This window comes from Castor canadensis, chromosome 12 (assembly GCF_047511655.1).
Source record: "Castor canadensis chromosome 12, mCasCan1.hap1v2, whole genome shotgun sequence".
In the NCBI taxonomy this organism is placed as follows: Eukaryota; Metazoa; Chordata; class Mammalia; order Rodentia; family Castoridae; genus Castor; species Castor canadensis.
Genome location: NC_133397.1, coordinates 7008758 through 7032995, shown reverse-complemented (window position 1 = coordinate 7032995; position 24238 = coordinate 7008758). Strand labels below are relative to the sequence as shown.

Here is a 24238-nt window from a genome sequence, read left to right as displayed (position 1 = left end):
ATGTATTTGTTAAATGGAGAAGTGACCAGAAAGAGATGATTCTTTATGCTGTGTCACATCTGTCTTAGGTGTCTTTCATCATGAGAAATCTAAGTAGAAATCTTTTGTAGTTGCTTATAGACATTGTTACTTATTTATTTAGTTAGACAGTAATGAGGTTTGAATTCCAGGCATCATGCTTGCTAGGCAAGCACTCTACCACTTGAGTCATGCCTCTAGCATTTTTGCTTTAGCTACTTTTCAGATGAGGTCTTATGCTTTTGCCTGGTGCCAGCCTCAGATCACCATCCTACTACCTCTGCCTCCAGCATGTACCACCACACCTGGTTTGTTCTTTGAGATAGATTCACTAATGTTCCCCCACTCTATACCCTCCCTGCTCTAACTGCAAGCCATGATCTTCCCATCTCTGCCTCCCATGTAGTTGGAGTTACAGGTATGAGTGAGCCGCTGCGCCTGACCCTTGTGAAGGTCTTTATAGAAACACTTTACTCAGCAGTGTTGAGCACTAGTATGTCTCAATCTTTCTGGACACAAATGGAAATTAATGCTTTTTTTATTTTTCAGATGTCAAGGCAGTGAAGTATATGATGATTATTTCTATGAAATTTTCTTAAAGCTTTGTTGTGTCTCACAAGTTGCATTTCTTTTTACTGCAGGCGCATGCCAAGCCCTCTGGAGTATGTAAGTTACACCTGTAACTTCATGGGTATCCTGGCAGGCCCACTGTGCTCTTACAAAGACTACATTATTTTCATTGAAGGCAAGCCATACCATATGACACAGTCAGGTGCAAATGGAAAAGAAGAGGTGCATTATGAAAGAACAGAGCCATCTCCAAATGTAAGATCAGCCTTCAGAGCATGTATTCATTCATCTTATTGAAGACACTAATGTTTTCATGTTTCCAATTTGCTCATAAATATTTTTCAAGATAAATGATTCTTCACACTGTACCTAGAAGTGACACCTACTTGAAGTGTAATCATAAGTAAAGCACAACAATAAAGTTAAGTTAGAAAAACTGAATTCCTCCCTGAAAGTAATGCTTATAATGAGAAATGTTTCACACACAAGCCTTCCTTGAGGACTTGAGCAGGCCAGTTTTCCAGGCTGTTTTCTGATCTGTGCCTTAAAGTCTAACCCATTGGAAACTTTATGTTCTCCTTTCCATGCCTCCTTGCTCTCTCTGCTTCCCAGTCATTGCCAGTCAAAATCTTGCTCCTCTTTAAAGGCCTCCTTCTCTTTCTCCTAAAACCCTTTCTGGTACTCCCATGATAACATTGAGATATTAATAGGTCATACTTTCTTTTGCCAGGCTCTTGCAAACCCCCTCACACACAGATGTTCTTCCAGTCATCACAGCAGTCCTAGGAGGGGATAGGGGTGCTGTTCTCTTCACCATCTTGGGGAAGGGAGAAGGAAACTGACTCAGAGGCTCAGTGATTTGATCAGGCTTCACCAAGGCAGCAGTCTGGCTCTCAAGGTTGTACAAAATTGCCTCATAACTGAACACAGTGTGTTTTCCTTTGAACTGCTAGGTTCTTGGAAAGAGGGCTTTGAGACTCCATGTTGTAGGCTGTTTCTGCTGCATTTGGTCTGGTAGAATCTAAATGTTCCATGAGAAATAAGAAGCCAGTCAGAAAGTCTGTGAGATGGAGCAGAGGGACCTCATGTGTTTCCTGTGAATGTGGGGCTTAGCAAAGGGTTACCTCCTTTCTTCTGCAAACCTGCCATCCTCCATTTTTGTGGACAGCAAAGAGTGAATGATGAAGTATATGTCTGTTCACAAAAATCTGTTATATTACCTCTTTTCTGCTGCATGGCTCATTGTGTATCAGAAGAATGTTTTTTGTTTCAGATTTCCTATTACCAGTTAAATGTTAATTGAGAAATATACCATGTCAAATTAGGTTGGATTTCAGACTTGAAATTGTTATCTCTTTCACTGACTTTTGAATGTCCACGCTAAGACTTAATACTTTAGAGGGCTCCTTGCCACAAGAGAAAGTAAAGATAATTATAGTCAGCCTTTGTTTTAGAAGGTTCTGCATCCATGGATACAGCCATGGATCAAAAATACACTTAAAAAATTGCATCTGCACTGAACAAGTCCAGACTTCTTTGTTATTATTCCCTAAACAATACAGTGTAACAGCTACTTATGTAGCACTTACGTTGTGGTTGGTATTACAAGTAGTCCATAGACAAATTAAAGTTTGTGGGATGATGTGCACAGCTAAAATGCAAGCGTTACATTGTTTCACCTAAGACTTGAACATCTGAAGACTTGATGCCAAGGGACAGCTGCACCAACAGCCCTTCAGGAAGGAGTTCATGCTGGAATACTGGAAAGAGAATGGAAACCTGGGAATCAACATGTATTGGACTCAGTAATCCATTCAGCTTCATCAGTTTGATGTGTCAGTTCATGTATAGAAGTCCCTCGCTCAAAAGGAGAATCTTAATCTCTGTACTTTAGCACATATAATAGAGATTAGATGATTTTGTAAAATACTTGAAAAATATCAAGTGCTATACACATAGGTATTAATAAATCAAACTCAACAAAGAGTAATATAAATTTATATCTCCTTACTCTGAATTTTTATGGGACTTACTCATAGATTGTCATATTATAGACATTTTAAATCAGTAGTTCATGAAAATGTCAAGTATTCTCATTTTAATGTATTTCATATAAATTTTACATTCATATAGTTTACAGAGTTAATAGTGGTAATTATTTATAAAACCCTCAAATGACATTTGGGAACTTTTGTGGGGATGCAGACCTTTAGGATCCAAAGAGGGGGAGTCAAATAGCCAATTGGCTCTTTTCTTGGAGCGTCCCACGTGTCCATAGTATGTAGATAATATGACAGCTCCATAGTGTTGGAGATCCAAGCTCTATCTGCCTTGCACACGTTACTTTTGCTTACATCCCCTTGACCAGAATGTAACCACATAGCTACACTTGGCTGCAAAAGACACTGGGGTATGTAGTCTCGGGCTATACTTCTGCGTGCCCAAGTACAGGTTTCTTTGTTCTCAGGCAGAATGGGTGGCCCCTCCTAGACCATGCCTGCCAGTTTCTCATGTCTATCGTTGTCTTCTCTGACTGTTTGGTTCTGGAATGAAGGATGCCCCTCAGGATGCAGACTTTCTTCAGGTTTTCCACTTTAATTTCAGTACCTCACCCTAGCCCTGCTCTAGACCCAAATCCTTAAGCCTGGATTTTCTCTGGTTCTATATATTCTCTGGCTTTCTGCTAGCATAATAGCATGGTAGCTAGTGTCCACCTTACTAAGATAGTACATCTTTTACATATGTATAAGACATACATATGTAAACTTACGGTAAGGTGATTTTATGCACACGCCACTTAAACAGTGGTTACAGAAACCTGGTTATACCTGTCTTTCCACCACTTTTCTCAGTTTCTCCCCCTGCCTTCCAAGATGCCTGCATTGACTAATCCTTTTTGGGGATTCTCACTGGAAATTGTGCCTGTTGGTAGTAAGATCAGGCCAGGCATATGTTATTTTAACTTCTGTTTTTTTTTTAAATTGAGACTTACAGACCTTGCATATATTCTATAGACCATAGTATTTCTTACTACCCTTACTAAAACAATATTTTAGGTTTATTGTATAGAGTCATTCATCTCTTAATTAATTTATAATGACATTTTTCTCTACCTTTTAAAATCTCTTGAATCATATGTATAGGTAAAATATTTGGGAAAGATGAAGAATGTGTAGCCTTAATTTAGTGGAAGAAAGGTTTAAAAACCACATTAAAGAAAAATACAAAGAGCTACAAGTCTTTTTGGTGGTGGTGGTACTAGGGTTTGAACTCACTTGCAAGACAGGTGCTCTACTGCTTGAGCCACACCTTCAGCCCAGCAAGAACCTCTTGAAACCACACAATCTCCCAGCAGGAGTAACTCAAGAATACAGTTGTATATTTGGAAGTGTAGTTAATCCAGCAATGTGACTGTTGCCATTGAGCCATTCTTTTGGCACTGTTACATAAAGTATTAATGTATGGATGGCCTTTTATAAATTAATTCAGTTAATTTGACTACTATTTGGCTATTTAGAGTATAGGGTACTCTAAATCCAGGTATTTTGTCACTTTCCTTCATCTAGATCCAACTTTTTCTTTTTTTCCACTTGTGACTTTCCCTTTGTGGCCTGTATAATCTCTTATACTGAATGAGGTTCAAATAGTCTGGTCTTCCAGAAATAAAAAATTTTTAAAAACACTGTGAGTGTAAAATTGTAAGACACCACAAGCTGGTAACTTATCCTTACTACAATATTGCATTAGAATGGCCTCTTCTTTCCACTAATGTTATATAAGCTGGAGTCATCTTACATGTGCTGCTCTTTTGTTTTTTTTCTTTTTTTCCTTTGGCAGTACTGGGATTTGAACTCAGGGCTTCATGCTTCCTTGGCAGGCACTCTTAACATTTGAGCCGTGTCCCTAGTTCACTGTTAATATTTCCATTCATACCTATACCCTTGTGCTTGCTTTTAGATTTTTTATTCTGTGAAAGCACAATTTGAGTTATGTAGTTGTTTTGAGGTTGGAAATGTTCCTGCTTTGGGACTGTGAAGAACCCAAAATGCTGAGTCTGAAGTGGCTCTTGGTTGACCAGGAAAGTTACAGGGCTGATGCTACATTCAGGAAGATTAATCTGGTGATAATACCTAAAAAGTATTAAAAGGAGTTTGGATGAAGTTCATGACTCTTGTCTCACACCTTTCAGACAGCAGTTATTCAGAAGCTCTTAGTCTGCGGACTTTCCTTATTACTTCACTTGACCGTCTCCAACACGCTACCCGTGGAGTACAACATCGACGAGCATTTTCAAGCTACAGCTTCATGGCCAACCAAAGTTACCTATCTGTATGTCTCTCTTTTGGCTGCCAGACCTAAATACTATTTTGCATGGACTTTAGGTGAGTAACATGTGGATAGACTATTTGTAGATTGTCGTGAGTGCTGTCATTTTTTTGTTTTCATAACTAGTCTCAAATTCCTTGTCCAAGCAATCCCCCTGCCTCAGCCTCCTCAGTACCACAACCTATAGGCATGCCACTACACCCAGCTCAAGAGTGCCCCCTTGAGGATACAAACAGAAGAAACAAACCCACTCGTGTAAGAATACTCTAAAATCCAGATCAAAGTCCATTTTATTATAAGATAAAAATAAATGAATCATTGACTGAAGTGACAACAGATATTTGTTAAATGACTGTTGTGTGCTAGACTCTATACTAGGTAAAGTAGCTACTGACATAGACCCTATACCCTCAAGACCCTTATAACTTAGTTTGGTTGTATTAAGCTAACCATTTTGATACCTGTTAAGTAAACTTTTACCCATATTATAATATGATCAGTGCTCTATTAGCAAAGTGAACACAATTAGACACTAAAAGCACATTGTAGAAAAACGGCTAATGTGGAGAGGCACTGGGCGGGATAAATGGAAACCTCTTTCCTATGTGTCTTCTTTTGCCTCACCTGTTAGATTATAACCCCTCTCATTCTTAAGATTGTGTCCTGTTTGTCTGGTCATATTTGGGACTCAGTGAACATTTGAATAAATGCACAAAGAAACACATCAGCAAAACAAAGCCAGTGATCAGGCCTAAGAACTAGCATTTTACTCTCGCCTTTATTTTATTATAATAGAATGTAATTTGGGACTAGAATGTTTTCATTCTTTTCATTGTACACACTATCATCATTAGAAGTTATTTAGCCTGGTAATTTAATTGCCAATTAAAATATGTTAGTGTGAGTATATTTTGGGGGTTTTTTTGGTTTTGTTTTTGTTTTTTTGAGACAGGGTCTCCCTGTAGAGCCCAGGCTGGAAATCCTGCCTCCACTTTTGATTGCTGGGATTATAGGCATGTGCTACTAATTCTACCTGGTATAAATTGAAACTAGTATTTATTTAAAAATTGAAAATTCTATTGTAACCAAATTCAAACATCAGTAATACCAAATGAGATCTATGAAGATATTTGTACAACAACTATACAAATTAAATTCTAGGTTTAAGTTGAAAGTGTGAATTTTCCAAACCAACCTAGTAGTTTTAGGATTTTATGAAGAAATGTGAACTATCAGATGTGTTAAAGCACCAGATATATAGAATATGAGAAATCTGTATGTTCTGGTTTGGATATCTAACTGTTGCAAATCTGTTGTCACTGGAATGAGACCGTGGAATTCATCGAGGCATTTGAGAAAACCACAAGATCTTTGTAAATGTGTAAAAATGCTTAAGATGATTTCTTTACTAATAATGATAATTAGAAATGATCTAATGATAACATGGCCATGTGATCTCCCACCCTGGATATTTGGTTTGAAGAGCTAGGAAAGGATTAATTCCTTTTGCCTGTTTCCTTCTAAAGGAACTGAACAGAACAATTTTTAAGTGCACTACATTTAAAGAATTATTCACCATAAGGTTATTCAATTCAATAAATACTTATACTATGTCTGTACTATAAATGGCATAGGTCTGAGTAATGGTTAAGACCTGATTTCCAACTTGAAATTTTGGATCAGTAGAAAAGTGAAATGAAAGACTTGCTTCAGCAGCTGGGCACACATCCATCTCCTCCTCTCCCCATGGCCTTTATTTATTTATTTTTTTAATGTCCATTTGGTTCTTAGATTGGAATGTGTCTTCAGCCATCCAGGGGTTCCAAAACTATTCCTTATTTTTGCTCTTGCATTTTGATGGTGGTTAGATCCTGTGGGTGATTACCTTGCTGAGTCCATGTGCACACATGGATTTTGAGTTGATTATTTCAGTGTTACTGAAGAACTGCCTAGAGTGTAGCATTTAACTTCTCATTTCAACATTTCTCAAAATAGGAATTAGGCTTTGAGGACTACCAACCCCTATGACCCTGCCATCTTCTTACTCCTTCAAGAAAGAACTCCTTGGGGTATGAGCAGCTTTTCCCTTTAACTTGGATTTGAAAAACATTGACTTACCCCATCTAGGGACAGATTAAGTTGATGTAATGGTCAGGTATTTGGAATCACAAGTTGCCAAATTCATCTCTGTGCTCTCAGGAGGTATGCTGCCTGAGGCACAGAGCAGGCCTTGACTCTTGGGGTAGAGAGGGGCACGCTGTGGTTTGATTTCCCCTGTCTTCCTCTGTTTTCACTGCTGCTGTCCCCACCCAGGCCAGTCCTCTTGTGAGATGAGCAGTTTCTTAGGAGTTAAGTTACTCCCAGATGCCAGGAGGCCAAAACGATGGAGAGAAGGTGAAGTGAGGAAGTCAGAAGTGGTACACCCAGGAGAGGGGGACTGTCCAGCAGCCATGTGTGGGTGTGTGCTGCTTGTGTTATCAACCGCTTTTATTTTTAATCCGATTAAAAATGGTTTACCTTAAAGGCTCATATGTATTTGACCAAAAGCTGCTGACCTCATTAAACTTACATGGGTAAATCTTGTTGATTTTTTTCCCCCAGGTATAGTTTTTAAAATTCTGTTTAATGTAATAAAACAGTAATAAGGAACAGACAATTTAAGAATAGGATACCTATCTATGTCGGCATATTATTTTGCATGTTTATTTCTTGGTCACGGCACAAATGATATAAATTATAAACACTTTTCCAATTGATTGGGAGGGGCTTGTTTGAGGCAGAAACTTTGTATCTTTACTAAGCAGGTTTGGAAGGCATGAGTGACTACTTGAACACTATCATGTTTAAAAGGACTGGAAACAAATTCTGAAGACATTATAGAGTAGGTTCTTACGAACCAGGAAAGACAAAAGTGAGATTAAAACATTACACCTCATTTACATATTCTTATTTACAATAAAGGTCAAATATGTGACATAAAGGAATACAGTGATCCCAAGACAGAGCGTCCCCCTAGCAATCCCTTGGCAGATGGCTGGACATTTTGCTGGGTCCTCTGGAGCATTCTAATGTTGGACAGTTATTTCCTGTACACATTCTATACCTTTAGCCCACTGGTCTTCAGCAGCTTTTAAAGTCCACCTGCCCCTCCACTCATGCTTATTGTCTGATGTTTTGTTGACTAACCAGAATGTCCTTAATGGAGTAGTTATTTTCACTATATGTGATAGTGTTTCTAACCTCTTAGAAATTAGAATAAATCTTTTTAGTATTTAAGGATAAATAATATATAATAACATACACTTTCTGACTACATATACTAGATTGTTATAAAGTTTATTAATACTTGTTTTCTTCTTTTTCAATTTGCTACAGCTGATGCTATTAATAATGCTGCAGGTTTTGGTTTCAGAGGATATGACAGAAATGGAGCAGCTCGCTGGGACCTAATTTCCAATTTGAGAATTCAGCAAATAGAGGTTCGTAAATCATTAAGAAGTTAGTTACCATGTGATAATTTAAGTACCATAGTTCACTTTTGTAGATTATGATACTCTGTCCAGAGTGGTGTCAAAGGGTTTTTAAATAGTGATAATACTCTTTCTTTGATTCACCTGAGCAGGTATTTACTCATCGTGTCCCAAGCACTGAGGGTGCATGAATGAGATAAGTACAGCCTGGACCCTTGGGGAGCTTTAATCTAATAGGAGGCTACAGAGTGCTGAAAAATAGGTTCTAACCAGAGAGGTATAGACATGTGGTGCTTGTGAGACTGGAGTCCAGGTTTGTGTTGTTGGTTCAGAGAAGAAGGTCTTAAAGAAAACAGTATCTTCAGTAGGAGCTAGCCGGACTCCCCCAGGGAGGAGGAGCAACCTCTGGGGAAGGGGAAGAAAAGGGCAGGCAGCTCATGAGGGTGATCCATGTAGAGGGTATGAAAAGTGAAGCTAGAGAAGCAGTCTCAGAGGGTTTTGAACTTTCTTACAAGAGTGGTGGAGCACTGTGGATGTTCTATATGCAGGCAAGTGAGCTGACCATAGATATGTTCTAGAAGGATCTGGCATGTGGAATATGTTGTCCTCAAGAGCCAGGGAGGTCTGTCAGGAGGGTGTTGTGTTAATCCAAGATGGTGGTGTTCTGAAGCAGATTAGAGAGACTCAGCAGGACCAAGCAAGAGAGCACAATGTCTGGTTTAAACAACTAGGTTTTTGGTGATACCCTTCACTGAGATAAGGGCACACATTTGGAGGGAAAAACAAAGAAAAATGTGTGCACATTTCAGACCCATGTAAATGAATGGTCACTCAGCAAATGTCTGAGCTCAGGATCTTAATTCGGAAACTCTCGGCAATTTAAGCCTTAGGGGAACTAAGAGAGTGGCCATGAATGACACTTGAGCGATTGAAAACTGCTATGGATCTCAAAAGTGCACGGGTGCCAGGAGGCCTTCCATTTGGGAGAATCATCAGGGAGTAAGGAAGAAACCCCATAGTGGACGTTGATGTGTCAGTCAGTGAAAAGAATTATTCTAAATAGAGATTACCAAAACTTCAGGTGAAATGTTGATGGGGAATCCAGCAGTTGTCAGCTATCCAGACTAGTGTAATGTTTGTGGTTGTGTTACACTGTTGGAAGAGCAAGCACTGTCTTTACTGAGGCTTGGCTCCAAGCACTGTTTTGGGGTTGTGGTCAAGAACCTTTGGACAGTGTTTTGCACCTCTGAGAGTGGAATGGCCCCTCCTGTGGAGTTGGTCCTAGTCTGGGTGCAAACAATTTTTTTGTTGTTGTCCTTGTTAGAAAAGTTCCTGTGGCTGGGGCTTTAGCTTAGTGTTGGAACACTTAGGCTCTCGGTGTCATTCCCAAGCACCTTAGGGACATCCTGTCATAAAAATAAAAAAAAAAAGAAAAAGAAAAGTTGATGGGAGCTTTATAAGACCAGACCAGGCTGGACGCACTGATGAGCCTCAGCATTACTAGAAGTGAGCAGTAAGGCATGAAGTGCCCATGATGGGATACCATGGGAATTAGAGCACGGTTCTGAAGTAGATCCCCAGATATTACACCTGAATCAGGTCTTATGGAGTAGAGAGAAGTAAGTCAGATCTAGAAGTGGGAAATTCAGTAGGACATCTGACCCAATTTTTTCTGATAAACTAGTGGCCTGGGTAAAGTGGGAGACTGAAGAAACTGTTAGAAATTAAGAGTCTGCAGCAAGAATACTGTACAAATTTCTTTTGAATCCTGTTTGAACAAGCCAACTGGAAAAAACATTTTTATAACAGTTAGGAATATTTGAATACAAAGTGGGTATTAGAGGATGTTAAATGATTAAAGGCCAGGTGTCTTGGCTCAAACTTGTAATCCTAGTTACTTGGGATGTGGAGATGGGGAGGATGGTGGTTCAAGGCAAGTGGGGCAGAGGGCGGGCACTTAGTGAGACCCCATCTGAACAAATTGCTGGGCGCAGTGACATGCAGACCCCATCTCAATCAAAGGCTGGGCATGGCGATTGTGCCAGTCATCCCTAGGTGCATAGGAAGCACAACTAGGAAGATCATGGTCCAGACCTGGACATAAAGCGAGACCCTTTCTCCAAAATAGCCAACACAAAAAGGCCTGGAGGTAGAGTTCCTGCCTAGCAAGCTCAAGGCCCCAAGTTCAAGCCCCAGCACCACCAAAAACAAGGAAGAAAGAAACGAGAGTTGAGGGTGGTGATGAGCCTGCCCTCCTGGCTACCTGGGAGGCTAAAGCTGGAGGATTGCTTAAGCCCAGAAATCCAAGGCCAGCCTGGGCAACACAGAGAACCTGTCCTGAGAAAGAATCAAAAAGAAAAGTTATTGCTCACTTTGTTGAGTCTCATTGTGTTTCTTTTTAAAGTCTGTATTTACTGGACGTCAATTCTGAACTATTTACAGCTGATATAAGATGTCTGGTGTTTGCTTTGAAATACTCTTAACTATTCTCGGTATTAAAAATGAGAAAGACAAGGGGAAAATTGATCATTGTTGAACAAGGTTATGAATGTTTGATGGTGTTTCTGACGTTCAGTTCTCTGTCCATCTTAAGAAGCCTTTCAGCTACTCATGAAGTTTTAATGTCACAGAGATACAGTGTGCCTGTTAGTGTACCATGTGTGTATGTGTGCTTTATTCATAAAAGGGGCAAGACTTTTCCACCCTTTGAGAACCACTTGTCGTTCTCATGGTGGCTGATATCACCCACGATGCATGGAATAAGGTGAAAAGGTGTTTTCTCGGTAGGAGCGTATGACCATCAGTGCTAAGTGCTCCTGGGATGTCAAGTAAGATAAGGGCTGATAAGTGCCCCTTCAAGTTGTGGTTTTGTTAGCAGTTTCAAGGAGGGGTGGATAACAGCCCAGTGACATGGCTCTTAGCAGTGTTTGACCTAAGGACTCTCCTATTGGGAGACTTGGTCTTGTTTGCTTTTGTTTTAGGATGGTAGATTGAAAGAATTATTGACTAGGAGAGAGTTTTAAGAGGGAGAATGTGACACAGTGGAAGGAAAGGCCCGGATACAAGAGGTCCCTGAGCAGGAGATGCAGGTAGAGGAGGGGTGGCCAGAGTACCGCTGGAGAAGGGCCGTCTTCCCGAGGCAGACGGTGCTCAGTAACGGGCCGGGAAATGTAAAATGGACACAGCACAGTGGGAGAGCATGCACTTAGCAAGTGTGAGGCCCTGGGTTTGATTCCCCAGCACCTCCATCAGTAAAGGAATGTTGAGGGAATGACTGAATGAACATAAAGCAAGTGAAGACCAGAGGAGGAGAGTTACAGAGGATAAAAATAGACAGGCTGAAGACCAAAGATTCCCTCTGGAGTCAAAGGTAAGCTTTAATGGGAATAGCTTGAGTGAGCAGGTGCTCAGGCAGGAGTCTGTGCTGTGAGAGGTGCCATGCAGAGCTCTTCTTCAGGAGAGCATGGAGCTGGGCAGCACCAACATTCAAAGTAGCCAGAGGCCTGAGAGGCAGTGCTGGGCAGGGCATGACTGGACGTGTCTCTTCACCCAGAATGATGACTGCATGTGGGGGAGAGGAAGATTATGAGGCAGATACACCATTCTTTGGTTCAAGAGGACAAATCTTTGCAATGATCATTGTAATGGAGTTTGTATGTTCTAGCAGGACTTTATCTGTAATAGTTTCATGACAGTCTTTGTAAATGTTGACATGGAGAAAGTGATGACACACTACTGTGTAGATGTTCCCAACAATAAGCAAACTTCTTTCATGGAATGATATTATCGTATTAGACAGACAATATTAAGGGAAGAAGAATTACTGTACTACCATTGCTGTGAAATAATTCTTAGTTTTAATTTTTTAGCACAGTAAAACATTTTTACTTATATTTAAAGGTTTGTTATGGCGTTGACCAAAGGTTCCTTTGTTTTTCAGATGTCAACAAGTTTCAAGATGTTTCTTGATAATTGGAATATCCAGACAGCCCTTTGGCTCAAAAGGTATGTTCCTTCAAGAACGATCATTACTTGTGCTTTGACACCTAGTACTTGAAGAAAAGCTCCCCTGAGTTCAGATTCTCAGTTAAATTAACAGTATTGAGAGACATTGTAGCTGTGGTGTTACCCAGGAAACATTGGCACCTGCCAAAGCAAGGCACTATCAAATCAGAACTGTTTGGACTTGTGCCATGCATGTCCTCAAGCCACTGCTCCTCAGCCTGCCTTTGGGGCTGTGCCCATGTCCAGGATCCTCAGAGTCCTCTGTGGCTCCTGATCTTAATCCACTGGAGATTTTCTTTTTTAGTTTTTTTAAAGCCTGTACAATCACTCTGTATATGCTTGGATTTCTGGAACAGCTCTATTTAAGTATTTCAATTCAGCTGTTCTTTCTATGTTAGGCACAGGAAACAGAGGTACATAGGACAAAAAGACCCAGTCCCCACTCTGCAGTCAAAGAAGACAGCTGTGTGATCAGACATGTGCTTTTTCCTGCAGTGGGGATTATGAGAGAGAGCAGGAATAGTGAGAGCACAGAGGGAACACTCAGAAATAGCTGGAACTTGAGCCAAAGAGCATGTTAGGATGTGTGAGGTGTATAAGGGGAGGGTGCAGGAGCCCCGGCAGAGTAGTGCCTGCAGAGAAAGGAGTCATACAGACGTGCAGGTGCTCTCTCCTCCTGCATCCCTAGGTAGCTCCTCTGTCTTAAACAGGTTCATAAGATACTGTCCCTGCACACACAGGACTTGGAACAGCCACTTCTGTAGTGTCCTTTTTAAAATGACAGTTGAGTGTCTTTATTTCTTGAGGTATCCAAAATATACTCTCATTACTTCATGATCCTAGCCAGTCTTCTCGTTGGCTTTACCTTAGTAAAATCTTACTCTCTTCTGAATTTTATACCCTGTTGTAGGAAAACTAGACTAAGTACACCCCATTTGCCAGAAAGAATCATGTTTTTAGGTCAATTGAAAGTTCTTGGTGTCTTCAAAGAAAGTAATAAAATATAAAATAAAAATCCTAACTTCAGGGCTGGAGTTTTGGCTCAAAAGGTAGAGCACCTGTTTAGCTGGTTCAAACTCCAGTACTGCCAAAAACCCCTAAATCTTAACTTTAATACTAATTATTTGGTAAATTGTAGAGACTCCCTAACACTAGAAATGATCATTTTAGTGATTATACGTATACCAGTAAGAAAATGGGAGTTAAATGTATGTTCCTAAATTTGACACTTCCCTGAAATTTCAGACCAAGTTAGTGCCCAATAAACAGTATTTGGTTTTCTGATTCCCCTAATCCTTCCAGATAGTAGTAGAAGGATTGTTATAAGGTTTGTGAACTCAAATCTGCCCACTCCTTTTTGTTGTCCGTGTTTTTCATGGTTTCTAGGGTATGTTATGAACGAGCATCCTTCAGTCCAACAATTCAGACGTTCTTCCTCTCTGCCATTTGGCATGGGGTGTACCCAGGATATTATCTGACATTTCTTACGGGGGTGTTAATGACGTTAGCAGCACGAACTGTAAGTATTAAGAATTTTGTCTCGTAAGTCATTGAGTAATCCTGTTTTACAACATAGCCCTATTTCTTTGGCTGTGATCAGCACCACTCTGCTCACTTGAGGTTATGTGTGCAGCTGTGTACTTGGTAACAAGTGCTCACTGCATGCCAGGCTCCATGCTCTGTTCATCTGAGGAGACGATATGCTTTCATGTGTCTGGCACGTAGGAAATGCTCACAAAATCTTACTTCTTTGCACAGAACTTTCTGAAGAAGAAGGAAGAACAGTTAAATAAAAATGATCAGAATGGGTAGGTTTCTTCTAGAAGTATGTCCTGCAAGCTATAACCTTGGAGTCCCTTTTATTCAGAGAGTGGACGATGGACAATCCTGGAGGAGTGGGTGGGCCGTGCCCAGAAGGAGACACCACGTTAGAAGCAAAGTGCCACCAGGCACCTGGGAGACTTAAGGTCAGGAGGGTCAAGGTTCAAGGCCAGCCCAAGCAAATACTTCAGGAAACCCCATCTCCAAAGTAACTAGAGCAAAATAGACTGAAGGTGTGACTAAGTAGCAAAGTGCCTGCTTTGTAGACTCTAAATCCTAAATTCAAGCCCCAGTCTCACCAAAAACAAAAAAGAAGAAGAAGAAGAAGACAAAAAAGAAGAAACAGTATACAGTTCTTTGCAGTATTTGTCTGGTTGGAACCTGGGGTAGTATTTTGGGAAACAATTGAGAGCATTTAGTAATATGAAAGAGGAAAGGAGAAGAATAAGTCCTTAAAAGTCAACTAGAAGAAAGTCACGTGACAAAAATGGTCTTTGAACAGACTTCTCATAGTACTTACACATAAAAAGCCTTCAGTCAACAAACAAGTAGATGTTTAGCATATTCAGTTTCATGGTACCTTGGAGATCTATGAGGGATTTGTCAAGAAGTATTAAGGGCTATACCTTCTCGAGGTTTGTAGTCAAAGAATGAGCATAAGTACATACATTTATATGTATATTCTGGGTATGCATCTGCATATGCATCATGGGCATATCTGATAGACTCTGGCATTATACATAGCAAGTACCATAGGTGTTTTTACAGATAAAAGAAATCTCTCTTGGTTGGGTTGATCAGAGCTGTCCTCATTTGAAAGATGGAAGTTATTTCAATACTGACTGAATTATAATGGGGGAGAAAATTATATTTTAAGCATGGGAGTGACATTAGAAAAAAAGTTTGAAAGCACATGGTACATTTGGAGAATGACAAGTAAATGTAATTGAAACAGAATTCATGTCTGCATAAATAATGGGTAATTCTGGATGGGAGGAGGGCAAAGATAAGAGGAAGAACACATTGGGAAGGAGCTTAATCCTATTCTGTCAAAGTATCGGGCCCAGTGGGCTTTTTTTTTTTTTTTTGGATGCTGGACATTACCCCTAGGGCCTTGCACATCTAAGGAAGTACTCTGCCACTGAGCTACATCCCCAGCCAGGTATTTGTCTTTGGTGGGCAGAATGGACTAGGGTGGGTGTCCTGGTGAGCTAGGAAGAAGTCATAGGTGCCAGAGTTTGTTTCTGATCACTAAGAATGATAGTCTCTGTATAGAAGAACCATTAACCACGCATCACCAGATGCATTCATCGCAGGATTCATGTGGTGTTGTCATAATAGGGTCATGTGTCACATGTGAATGTATTAGACAAGAAAAATAAGGAATACAGTAGAAAACAGAATATTCAATTAAGTTTGCACCTTTCAAAACCAAAATATTCCAACTATTTTAAAAGCTCTTTTTAAAAATTACTTAAATTGTGGATCTTAGCAAACACTTATTTGGCTGCAGATGTAGCTCAGTGGTAGAGTGCTTGTCTAGCATGCCTGGAATCCTGGGTTCAATTCCCAGCACCATAAAAAACAAAAAGAAAAAACCTTTTGAGAAGCTCTTCTGAGTTCCTGTTATTGAGTAGTGTGTGTAGTTGCTGTTTATTTTGGTAAGTCATGTCTTACCTGAGCTCATGCAGCAGCTGAGCAATAGGTAAGGGCATCTTCTTCCATAGTAGTAGGAGAAATTAAAGAGAGATTGAACCCTAAGTATATTCTGCAATTTACCAAGTACTTCTTAAAGAGCTCTAGCAGTGTCATTGTTCACTCTTTTGGGAAGCTTCTCATTTTGTGTTAACTTTTTATTTTTGGCAGTAATGGGTTTTGAATGCAGGACTATTACACTTGATAGGCAGGCACTCTACTACTTGAGCCACTTGACCAGCTGAAACTTCTCATTTTAATATGACTTCAAAACTTACAGCAGAGCTATTCTCCACAGTTCATCATTGTTTATGTCTTGCCTGTGTCCTTCCTTAGCTGACCCCCATACATGCATTGGTGTTGTCACCAGCTTCCTGCAGTGGGAATGACACTTTGAACTCCCACCTGTGGTGAGGGAGTTACTCTAGATCCTTGAAGAAATTGATATTGCCAGTGTAATTTTGAAGATATGACAAATGTTCTTTGTTTCTTTATTTCAGATGAGAAAAAACTTCAGGCATCATTTCATGGAACCTTCCCAACTTAAATTATTTTATGATGTCATAACATGGGTAGTAACTCAAATAGCAATAAGTTACACAGTTGTGCCATTTGTCCTTCTCTCTATAAAACCATCATTCATGTTTTACAGGTAAGCGTTACTCCTCAAACATGTCAGTGAAAAGAACTGTATTTTTGAAAGAAAGATCCTTTCTATTGGCTAGGACAAAAAACAGTACTCATAGCCTCATTTTCTAACATGAAGCACATTATCAGTTACTTTTTAATCCTCAACCAAGTGGTCACATGTTTCTTCATGGGATGACTCATCCCACACAGCCCAAAGCGGGACTTCCTCTGCAGGGCACTGATGGTAACCACTGTCCTAGGGCCTGAGAAGGTGGACCTAGAGCCTTACAGCTTACAGCTTAATTGTCCAGAACATGGTTGGATAAAAAGACACCTCTTTACAAAGAATCATTAATTGCATCAATTTCTTTAATCTAAGAAAAAAAAGTTAACCTATATTTCATTTATTTGTTTTTCTCTCTTTTTTACATTTCAGTATTATGTTCATCTCTGTATTACAGAAATTGTCTTGAATTCCATATTTTTTATTTATCTGTCTCCTTTCTCAGTCCTTCCAAATTCTACTCCCCCATGTTGGACAATGGTATCCCTGAGATAAAAACTTGATTCTTACATAAATCCTTTGAAACGGTAGGATTTGGAGTGACTTAGCACAGAGTATGTTGTCAAAAGTTACTTAATCAAATCATACAGGAACACATTAAGTAACTTGCTAAAATTCCCCTTTTGACAAAATTCTTGTTGTAAAACATACTATTCTGTTGGTTAAATTTTCTGTAACAGATAATTTATTCAGGATCAACGAAACTTTCAGCTACTGAAGCTGCTTATGTCACATTTGGTTCATATTTAATTTGGGGAAGGTGCTTCTAATAGTGCTTTCAACACTGTGACTCCTTTTTGTGAATGTCACCACCAAATATTTCACAAGGGAGACAGCAGTCAATCTTTGCTGTCCCTGCTGTCTCTCTCACTGGGACTCAGTATTCCTTTATGTGGATTGGAAAAATTATTTACAGATTGCTGTCACTGTATTTTAATAAGCATTTTTATTTGTTTGATGTGTTCTTTTTAGCCTTGTGACCCTTATATAATCTGGTATTTAGTTCTATGCTTATAAGCTGTGTGGTATCCACAGTGGTTTATAAATACCCCCGCTATACACTATTTCCATCCCCGGGCGGGGGGGGGGGGGGGGGGGAACATGGAAGAATAAGCACATTCTAAGAGGCCCTGTGGTGTGTTCACAAGTGTGCAGTTACTTATTAAGAATTGCTAATGATCAAAATTTAATAAACTGTTCCCCTTTTTCTTTTAGCTCCTGGTATTACTGCCTTCACATCTGTGGTATCTTAGTATTATTATTGTTGCCAGTGAAAAAAATTCAAAGAGGAGAGAATATGCTTGAAAAAATTCAGCTGTCAAGATCTAAAAAGTTTGATGAAAGAGAAAATTCTTTGGGACAAAACAGTTTTTCCACAACAAACAACATTTGTAATCAAGACCAAGACATAGCCTCTAGACATTCGTCACTTAAGCAGTGATGGGGAGAGTGCCCTGATGACTGTTTTCCCGATGTGAACAGATTCAATCTTAGCATCTTTTCAGGGGGTTCTTGTTTGATTGAAAAGAGAGTAAGTGGGGGGGAAATGGGGCAGTTCTAGCTAGGGAGTTTCCTGTATAACGGATTGGAAATGGAATGAAATAACCCCTCCCATGCCATGTCCCTGTGGGTCACGCCTTACATAAAAATATTTCCATATTTCAGTGGGGCACTTGGACCTCAGCATATGTCCTCAAGGTCATATGTGTGCCCTGTTGCTGAATGTACATTGTGTATCCCAAGGCACTGGAGAGGTGGGAAAATAATCGTGTCAGTCTGGGTTATTAAGAGATTTAACTTTTCCAAATGAATGTCTTGCCTTAAACCTTCTAGTTCCTAAAATATTGTTCTTAAATGGTATTTTCCAGTATAATATTGTGAGAAGACTATCTCAATATTTGATGCTGTGCTGTAAAGGAGTTTAGAGGAATTTTAGACCGGATATTTAAGATAGTGGATACTTTAAAAAAATGCAATAAACATCTCAGTATTCAAAGGGTTTTCTTAAAGTATCTGAAATGACTACAATACACAGTGAAACTGTAGACAGTGATGGATGCCAAATTATAGGTAGGTTGTTTTGCTGGAGAGCTTAATTACCTCATGTCAGCGAGCCCTTCCAGGAGGAGTTTCTTCAACATAATTAAAGGTTGGTAATTGATATTTTAAGCTTATTTTCTCAAGAAACAAAAAAAAAATGAGAGAAGATGAGGCAGGCAGGCAGGCAGGAGTGAGGAAAGCACTGCGTGGCCTGGCACTAGCAGCACAGCACCCCTCCCCCCATGTTGGAGTTCTGTGTGAGACATAAAAGTTTAATAGCGTGATTTTATGTTGATCTTTTAAGTGAAATTTATCAACCATAGATTGTATAGAATTAGAGGAGATTATGAGAGTGGTAGATTTGGGTGAAGGTTTGAAAGAAATCTGTAGTAATTAAGATTACTATCTACCTAATCATTTTCTTCCCTGTCACTTTAATTCCTATTTGGGAAAGGATTGGGCTGCAAACTGAAGTCATTGAGTCTGAATGACATTTTTTGAGGAGAATATAGTTTCCAGAGTCTAACTTCCCATTAAAATTTTTCTGTTAGCTCTTGTTCAGTGAGTTTTAGAAGTGGTAAAAAGAAAACCAGGCTTTCATCTTCTGGGGCATTTTTACTATGAACAGCTTGTCTTGAGTTGCTGGTGTCTTCTTTAATCCCAGAAGTATTGTGCTGGCTGCAGCAGCTGCAGGCAGGAGCTGGGTTCAGCTGCAGACTGCGGGTCCTGCCCTGGGGAATAGGCCTTTAAAACTGATGTTTGACCAATCGTTTGTGAAACTTGTTTTCTTTTTGCCTTAAATTTTCAAGTACAAATTGTCTGTTATGAGTCTCTCTCTCTCTCTCTCTCTCTCTCTCTCTCTCTCTCTCTCTCTCTCTGTCTCTACACTTCCCTCCCTCCTTCCCTCACTTTCTCTTCCTCCTCTTCTCCCTCCCCCCCACAGCTGAGAAATTTGCAAGCAAAGTTAGGAGGAAATGAAAGTGTGGTTTAAACTATTTGGTATTTTAGTTAAAGAAAAAGGCAAAGTCAATGCCCTTGAAAGTCCTGAGGTCTCTGTCAGCAAAAATGTCAGCGTGCTGTTTTAGGACTTGACACATATCCTTGCCTGTTTATTTTTAAGGGCATGTTGTTTATCTGATGAGGTGAACTCTGCTCCTCCCTTGCAGGAATGGATAAACAGCTAAATAAATTTTCTCTGTTCTCCCATGCATTGGGGTTAAGCTGCCTGTACAAGGATAGAAAAGAGGGTAGAAAACAAAGTAAATAGAATATATCTGCCACCAAATGTTTCTTTAGTTTAATGAACGCTATGCAGAGACTCTGGTCACTATTAAAGGAAGTGAACAAATGAGGCATAAAGACAGCCCAAGGCATGTTGTAAGTGAAAAGCAGAAACCTCAATAAAAACTACTGGGGGATTTATTTTTTTTAATTTAGTCTATCCAGCCACTTACAAATAATCATCACTCGTTTCTATGCCTGAATATATTGCCTACTTCTTAGTCAGTGAATATCTTCTAAGGACAACATCCAGAGAGCAGGATATTGGAGCAGTCTTGTAGTTACTTAGAAGAAGATACATTACTATCCAGTTTCACTGAATTTTCATCCCCTTGAATCTAATAGTTGTATGGAATGTGTTTTGATAGCTCTCCTCAAATTTGGAGAAATAGTCACAAATAAATACACAATCTGAGAGAAAACTAAAAAAATTCCTAATTCTCAACTTGATTTTTCTCAAGAAAAAGGATGTGTGTTCTATAAACTGGATATATCTACTTGGAATGTTACAAACAATATTTTCCTTGTACTTAACAGTGGAAGAATTTAAAAGTAGTACATCTCTACTAATGTTGGGTATAAAAAAATTCATTATAATACGTGCTTGCTTTTTTTTAACCAGAATAGGATTATTTTTCCATTCTTTGAGTATCATGAAATCACTTCAGAGATGATCAGTCAACATTGTATTTACTTTTGCGTGTATTACTCAGGGAAAATTGAACAAAATAACTTCCCTCATTTTCATTTCCTTGAAACAATAGTAATTGCTTCAATTGGGTCTGCCTCAGCTGTCATCGTTTTAAGAATGTCTCGTTCTGTTTTTAAAACAAGCATTTATTGAACTCAGAGTAACTGGGGAAGCTTGTTTAGCTTCTGAAACATCCAGAGTAATAGAGAAGACTTATATGGCTTCAAAAATGTCCATCCACTACTCTTCTCATCAGCCACCGCCATCCACTTGGTTAAAATCTTTTTGCCATTGGTCCTCACTCACACACAGGATTTCTATGTATACTACTTTTGAAGAAAACTTGCAGTGAAAAGTTTCTGAAAAATGAGTGACTCCCTGTAAGCACTGGTTAATCTGGAAGCAGCTGGAACCTTCCTTCTGGCCAGGCCTGGGGATCTCTCATCCTTTAGGTCTCCTGCTTCTTAGCATTGGGAAAGGGTGGAGGGTCTGAAGTGAGAACCAAGAGCAGGGTCTGCAGGAGTCAAGGGCAGGAAAGTTCTTATCATGCTCCATTGACTTTATTGCTGGAGCTCAAAACCCTGACTTTTTAGAAGGTTGTCCTGACTAACAACAGGACCTTTTAATCCGTCAAATCAGAAGGCTTCGGAACTTTCTACTCAATGTAGCTCTTAAAATGACTTTTCATAGTGAAATAGTCTACTGAACAAAGTATTTTCCTTCTCCTTCCTCTGCTTTTTTGGTTTATGTTTGTGTCTGTAAAATTGGAGAAGATACATGCTATTAAGTATTTTCTATAAATTACTGACTTTACTGGACAGGACTTAACACCACATCATTTCTCAAAAATTACTTCATTCAAAGAATTTAGCTACACTATTTGAAAAACCGCAGAGAACAATTTAAAATTTCACTGCTAAAATAATCATACAAATTTTACATTTGAGGACTAAACTTTTAGGACAACAATCTTTCCTATTTAAAATTCATACCTTGTAAATAATTTGTACATTCATGAACAAATCTGGACATACGTAATTACTCTTGTTTCCTTAATCGGTTGTTCCTAATTATTAGATAATTGGTTTTAAGAATTCTACATTTTAATTGAAAGAAAAAGTGACTTGAGAGAATAACTATTTCAGAATGGTTCATATTATTGCTGTGTCAGCTAAGGATTTGTCCAGACTTTTAGATATGAACAGTATTTTGAGGGTTGAGGGTTTTATTCAGTCATAACTATTCTATCTTGACAGAAATTTAATAACCCAATTTAACATCAGTGCAGAATTTTAGCTAACACTCTGAATGTCACCTTAACTGCCCCAAGAACCTTAGACCTGTTACACCAACCCAGAGGCATCTAATGAATGGCTGATCATTTATATTCTTACTTTGGATGCTAAATGTATGCTTTCTACTGCCCTTGTCAAAGTGGGTTTGTTTCAGTGTGGGTTCCTGATGCTGAATGAGGAGATTTGCATTTAAAAAAGAAATCCACTCTGGAATTTGGGTTTGATGGATTAGAAGTAGAGGGTCTTTCCAGTGTTTTCCTGCAACATCAGTAGTCAAGTCTATTTATAGTAACTCTCTAGGGAAGAACATTTAAAATTAAATTTTCCACGTGGATATTTTGTAGGATTGCTCTTATAATCAAGATTAAGCTGCTTTTTGAAGCTCTTGTTGTACAGAGGATGCAGCCAAATACATTTTAATTGGTAGGCTGCTTAATAATGTTTTGTATGTTTTAAAATAATATTTATTTTAATAGGTTTTTAACATAATGCAAACCCCACTAAAGAACTGACAAGCTTCATAGGTCGTTGATTGAGAAAACTGTGAAACAGAACCTAAAGACATTTTTATGCCAACTGATTTGTCTTGTCTTTAAAACTGATTATAACTCTTCTTTTAATACAACTTTTATAAAGCAAAAAACAAAAACACCCAAGACTATCTGTTCTGTAAGTAATAGTATAGATCCATGTAGAATCATGTCTGACACTTACCAGCGATACATAGCCATCTCTAGCCATCTTTTAATAGATTTTGCTACTGTAAAAAGAAACAGGAGTATAGTGAATATCAAAAGTTACAGGGCATAAGCAAAATGACTAAACCAGTTCCTTAACAGCATGTTTGAAATGCAACTGGCTGCTATTTGCTGGAGTCTTAAATCACAATTTCCTGCCCGGTTTTCTTTGTGTTAACTTCTTTCAGAAACTGTTCTGTTAATATTCTTGCCATTCTTTCCTGGAAAGGACATGTGGAGAGAGTTTGACAAGACTTTTAATATATGCCTCCTTCCCAACTTTATGTATCTTTGGTTCTGCATACACAGGTTTGTCAATGAAGTACATCTGCTGCTGACTTTATCACAAAGAGAAAGGACTCAAAGTTGATCACAAGTGTATTCCAAACCAGTCTTGTCCATGTTCTGTCACTTCTGCATGACTGCTGCTCCAAACAAGGAGGGGCATGACACAAGGCAACAGGAATGAAAGTGAAACTAATTGAGGTGAAATAAGAAATTGCATCGTATTCAGATGAAAATGCGTGATTCCATTCCTTGCCTTCCATTCAAAGCCATTTCTTGGTCTCTGCCTAGTAGTAGTTGAACCTTCATGACCCAAACTTAGGGGAGGTCCAACTTCAGCAGCCAGAAGTTACAGTATTTACATTGGCCTTCCCAGGTTGAGAATATCATGTGGTATTCTGTGATTTTTGTTTTTATTCCATAATATTTTTTCAGAGAAGTGTTACTTTTCAACAGATCCATAAATCTGTTACTGTTACATGGTGAATTGAAACCACCACTGTGTCAGTTATGCTGTGATGTGATGAGTCGTGACAACTTGTTCCTAGTTTGTGTCCTCAGAGCTGCACTGGTGGCTTGTTGCTGGGTTTTAAAGGTGTTTGTAACTTACATGTTTGTTTGGTTTGGTTTTTTTTCCCCTTAATTTTGTGTCTTTAAAATGGATTAAACAGTAGTTTAAAAGAACACGTGTATGTTTGCTAATTTCAGAGACTTTACATTCCATCTGTAGGACAGGTCATTAGCTCTATTATTAGAATGATGGTCTTTTATTGAAGGTTTCTTTAATATGGCAATAACTTCTAAAGAGTCATTTACTCTAACTGCTTAAGCATTATTTGAAACACACTGTCACATTATAAGCCCTTTGGAGGTAATTGGTGTGTAACTTCTGTCTTACATCCTGAATCAGACTTACAAAGTGAAGAAGATACTAAGAAGAAGGGTGGCTCCTGAGCCAGCACTCCTGTCAGGATCTGGTGTTTACTTTTGAGCAGCACTGGGACCCTCTTTTCACTTGTGGTTTCTCTGTCATGATGGCCTGGGGGAATATCAGTGCCACCTTGGGAACTTCTCTTGGTTCTGTTGTGGGCAACTGTGGGAAAAGTGTTACATTAATTTTGACTGTTGTACAGAGGTGCTGAACTGAACATACAGGCAAGTCCAGTGCATAGTGCTTTTCCCGTGGAAGATCTTATAACATTGGGCCAGATTTAATTATCCCAACTTGAGATTTAAGGCCATGCTGAAATTGGGTAGAGACCAAAAGCAGTTTGTACAGTGTTCTACCCATGTGCTGGGTAACAAGAATC

At 39.1% G+C, this 24238-nt stretch overlaps 1 protein-coding gene and 1 non-coding gene across 6 annotated transcripts in view; both read left to right on the top strand.

Moving 5' to 3' along the window:
- Mboat2 (membrane bound glycerophospholipid O-acyltransferase 2) overlaps positions 1-23612 on the top strand; it is a 158342-nt gene extending 134730 nt beyond the window's left edge. For all 5 annotated transcript variants that reach the window (XM_074049130.1, XM_020154724.2, XM_074049129.1 and 2 more), the window contains 7 exons: positions 660-843; positions 4778-4970; positions 8290-8393; positions 12325-12389; positions 13776-13908; positions 16406-16557; positions 17815-23612. In XM_074049130.1, the coding sequence (XP_073905231.1) occupies positions 660-843; positions 4778-4970; positions 8290-8393; positions 12325-12389; positions 13776-13908; positions 16406-16557; positions 17815-18040 (1057 nt within the window). In that variant the 3' untranslated portion in view covers positions 18041-23612. The remainder of the gene's footprint in view (positions 1-659; positions 844-4777; positions 4971-8289; positions 8394-12324; positions 12390-13775; positions 13909-16405; positions 16558-17814) is intronic.
- LOC141415244 (small nucleolar RNA SNORA74) lies at positions 9485-9685 on the top strand. The gene has a single exon (XR_012440242.1). It is a non-coding gene; the product is annotated as a small nucleolar RNA SNORA74 (small nucleolar RNA).
- Positions 23613-24238: the final 626 nt, after the last annotated feature.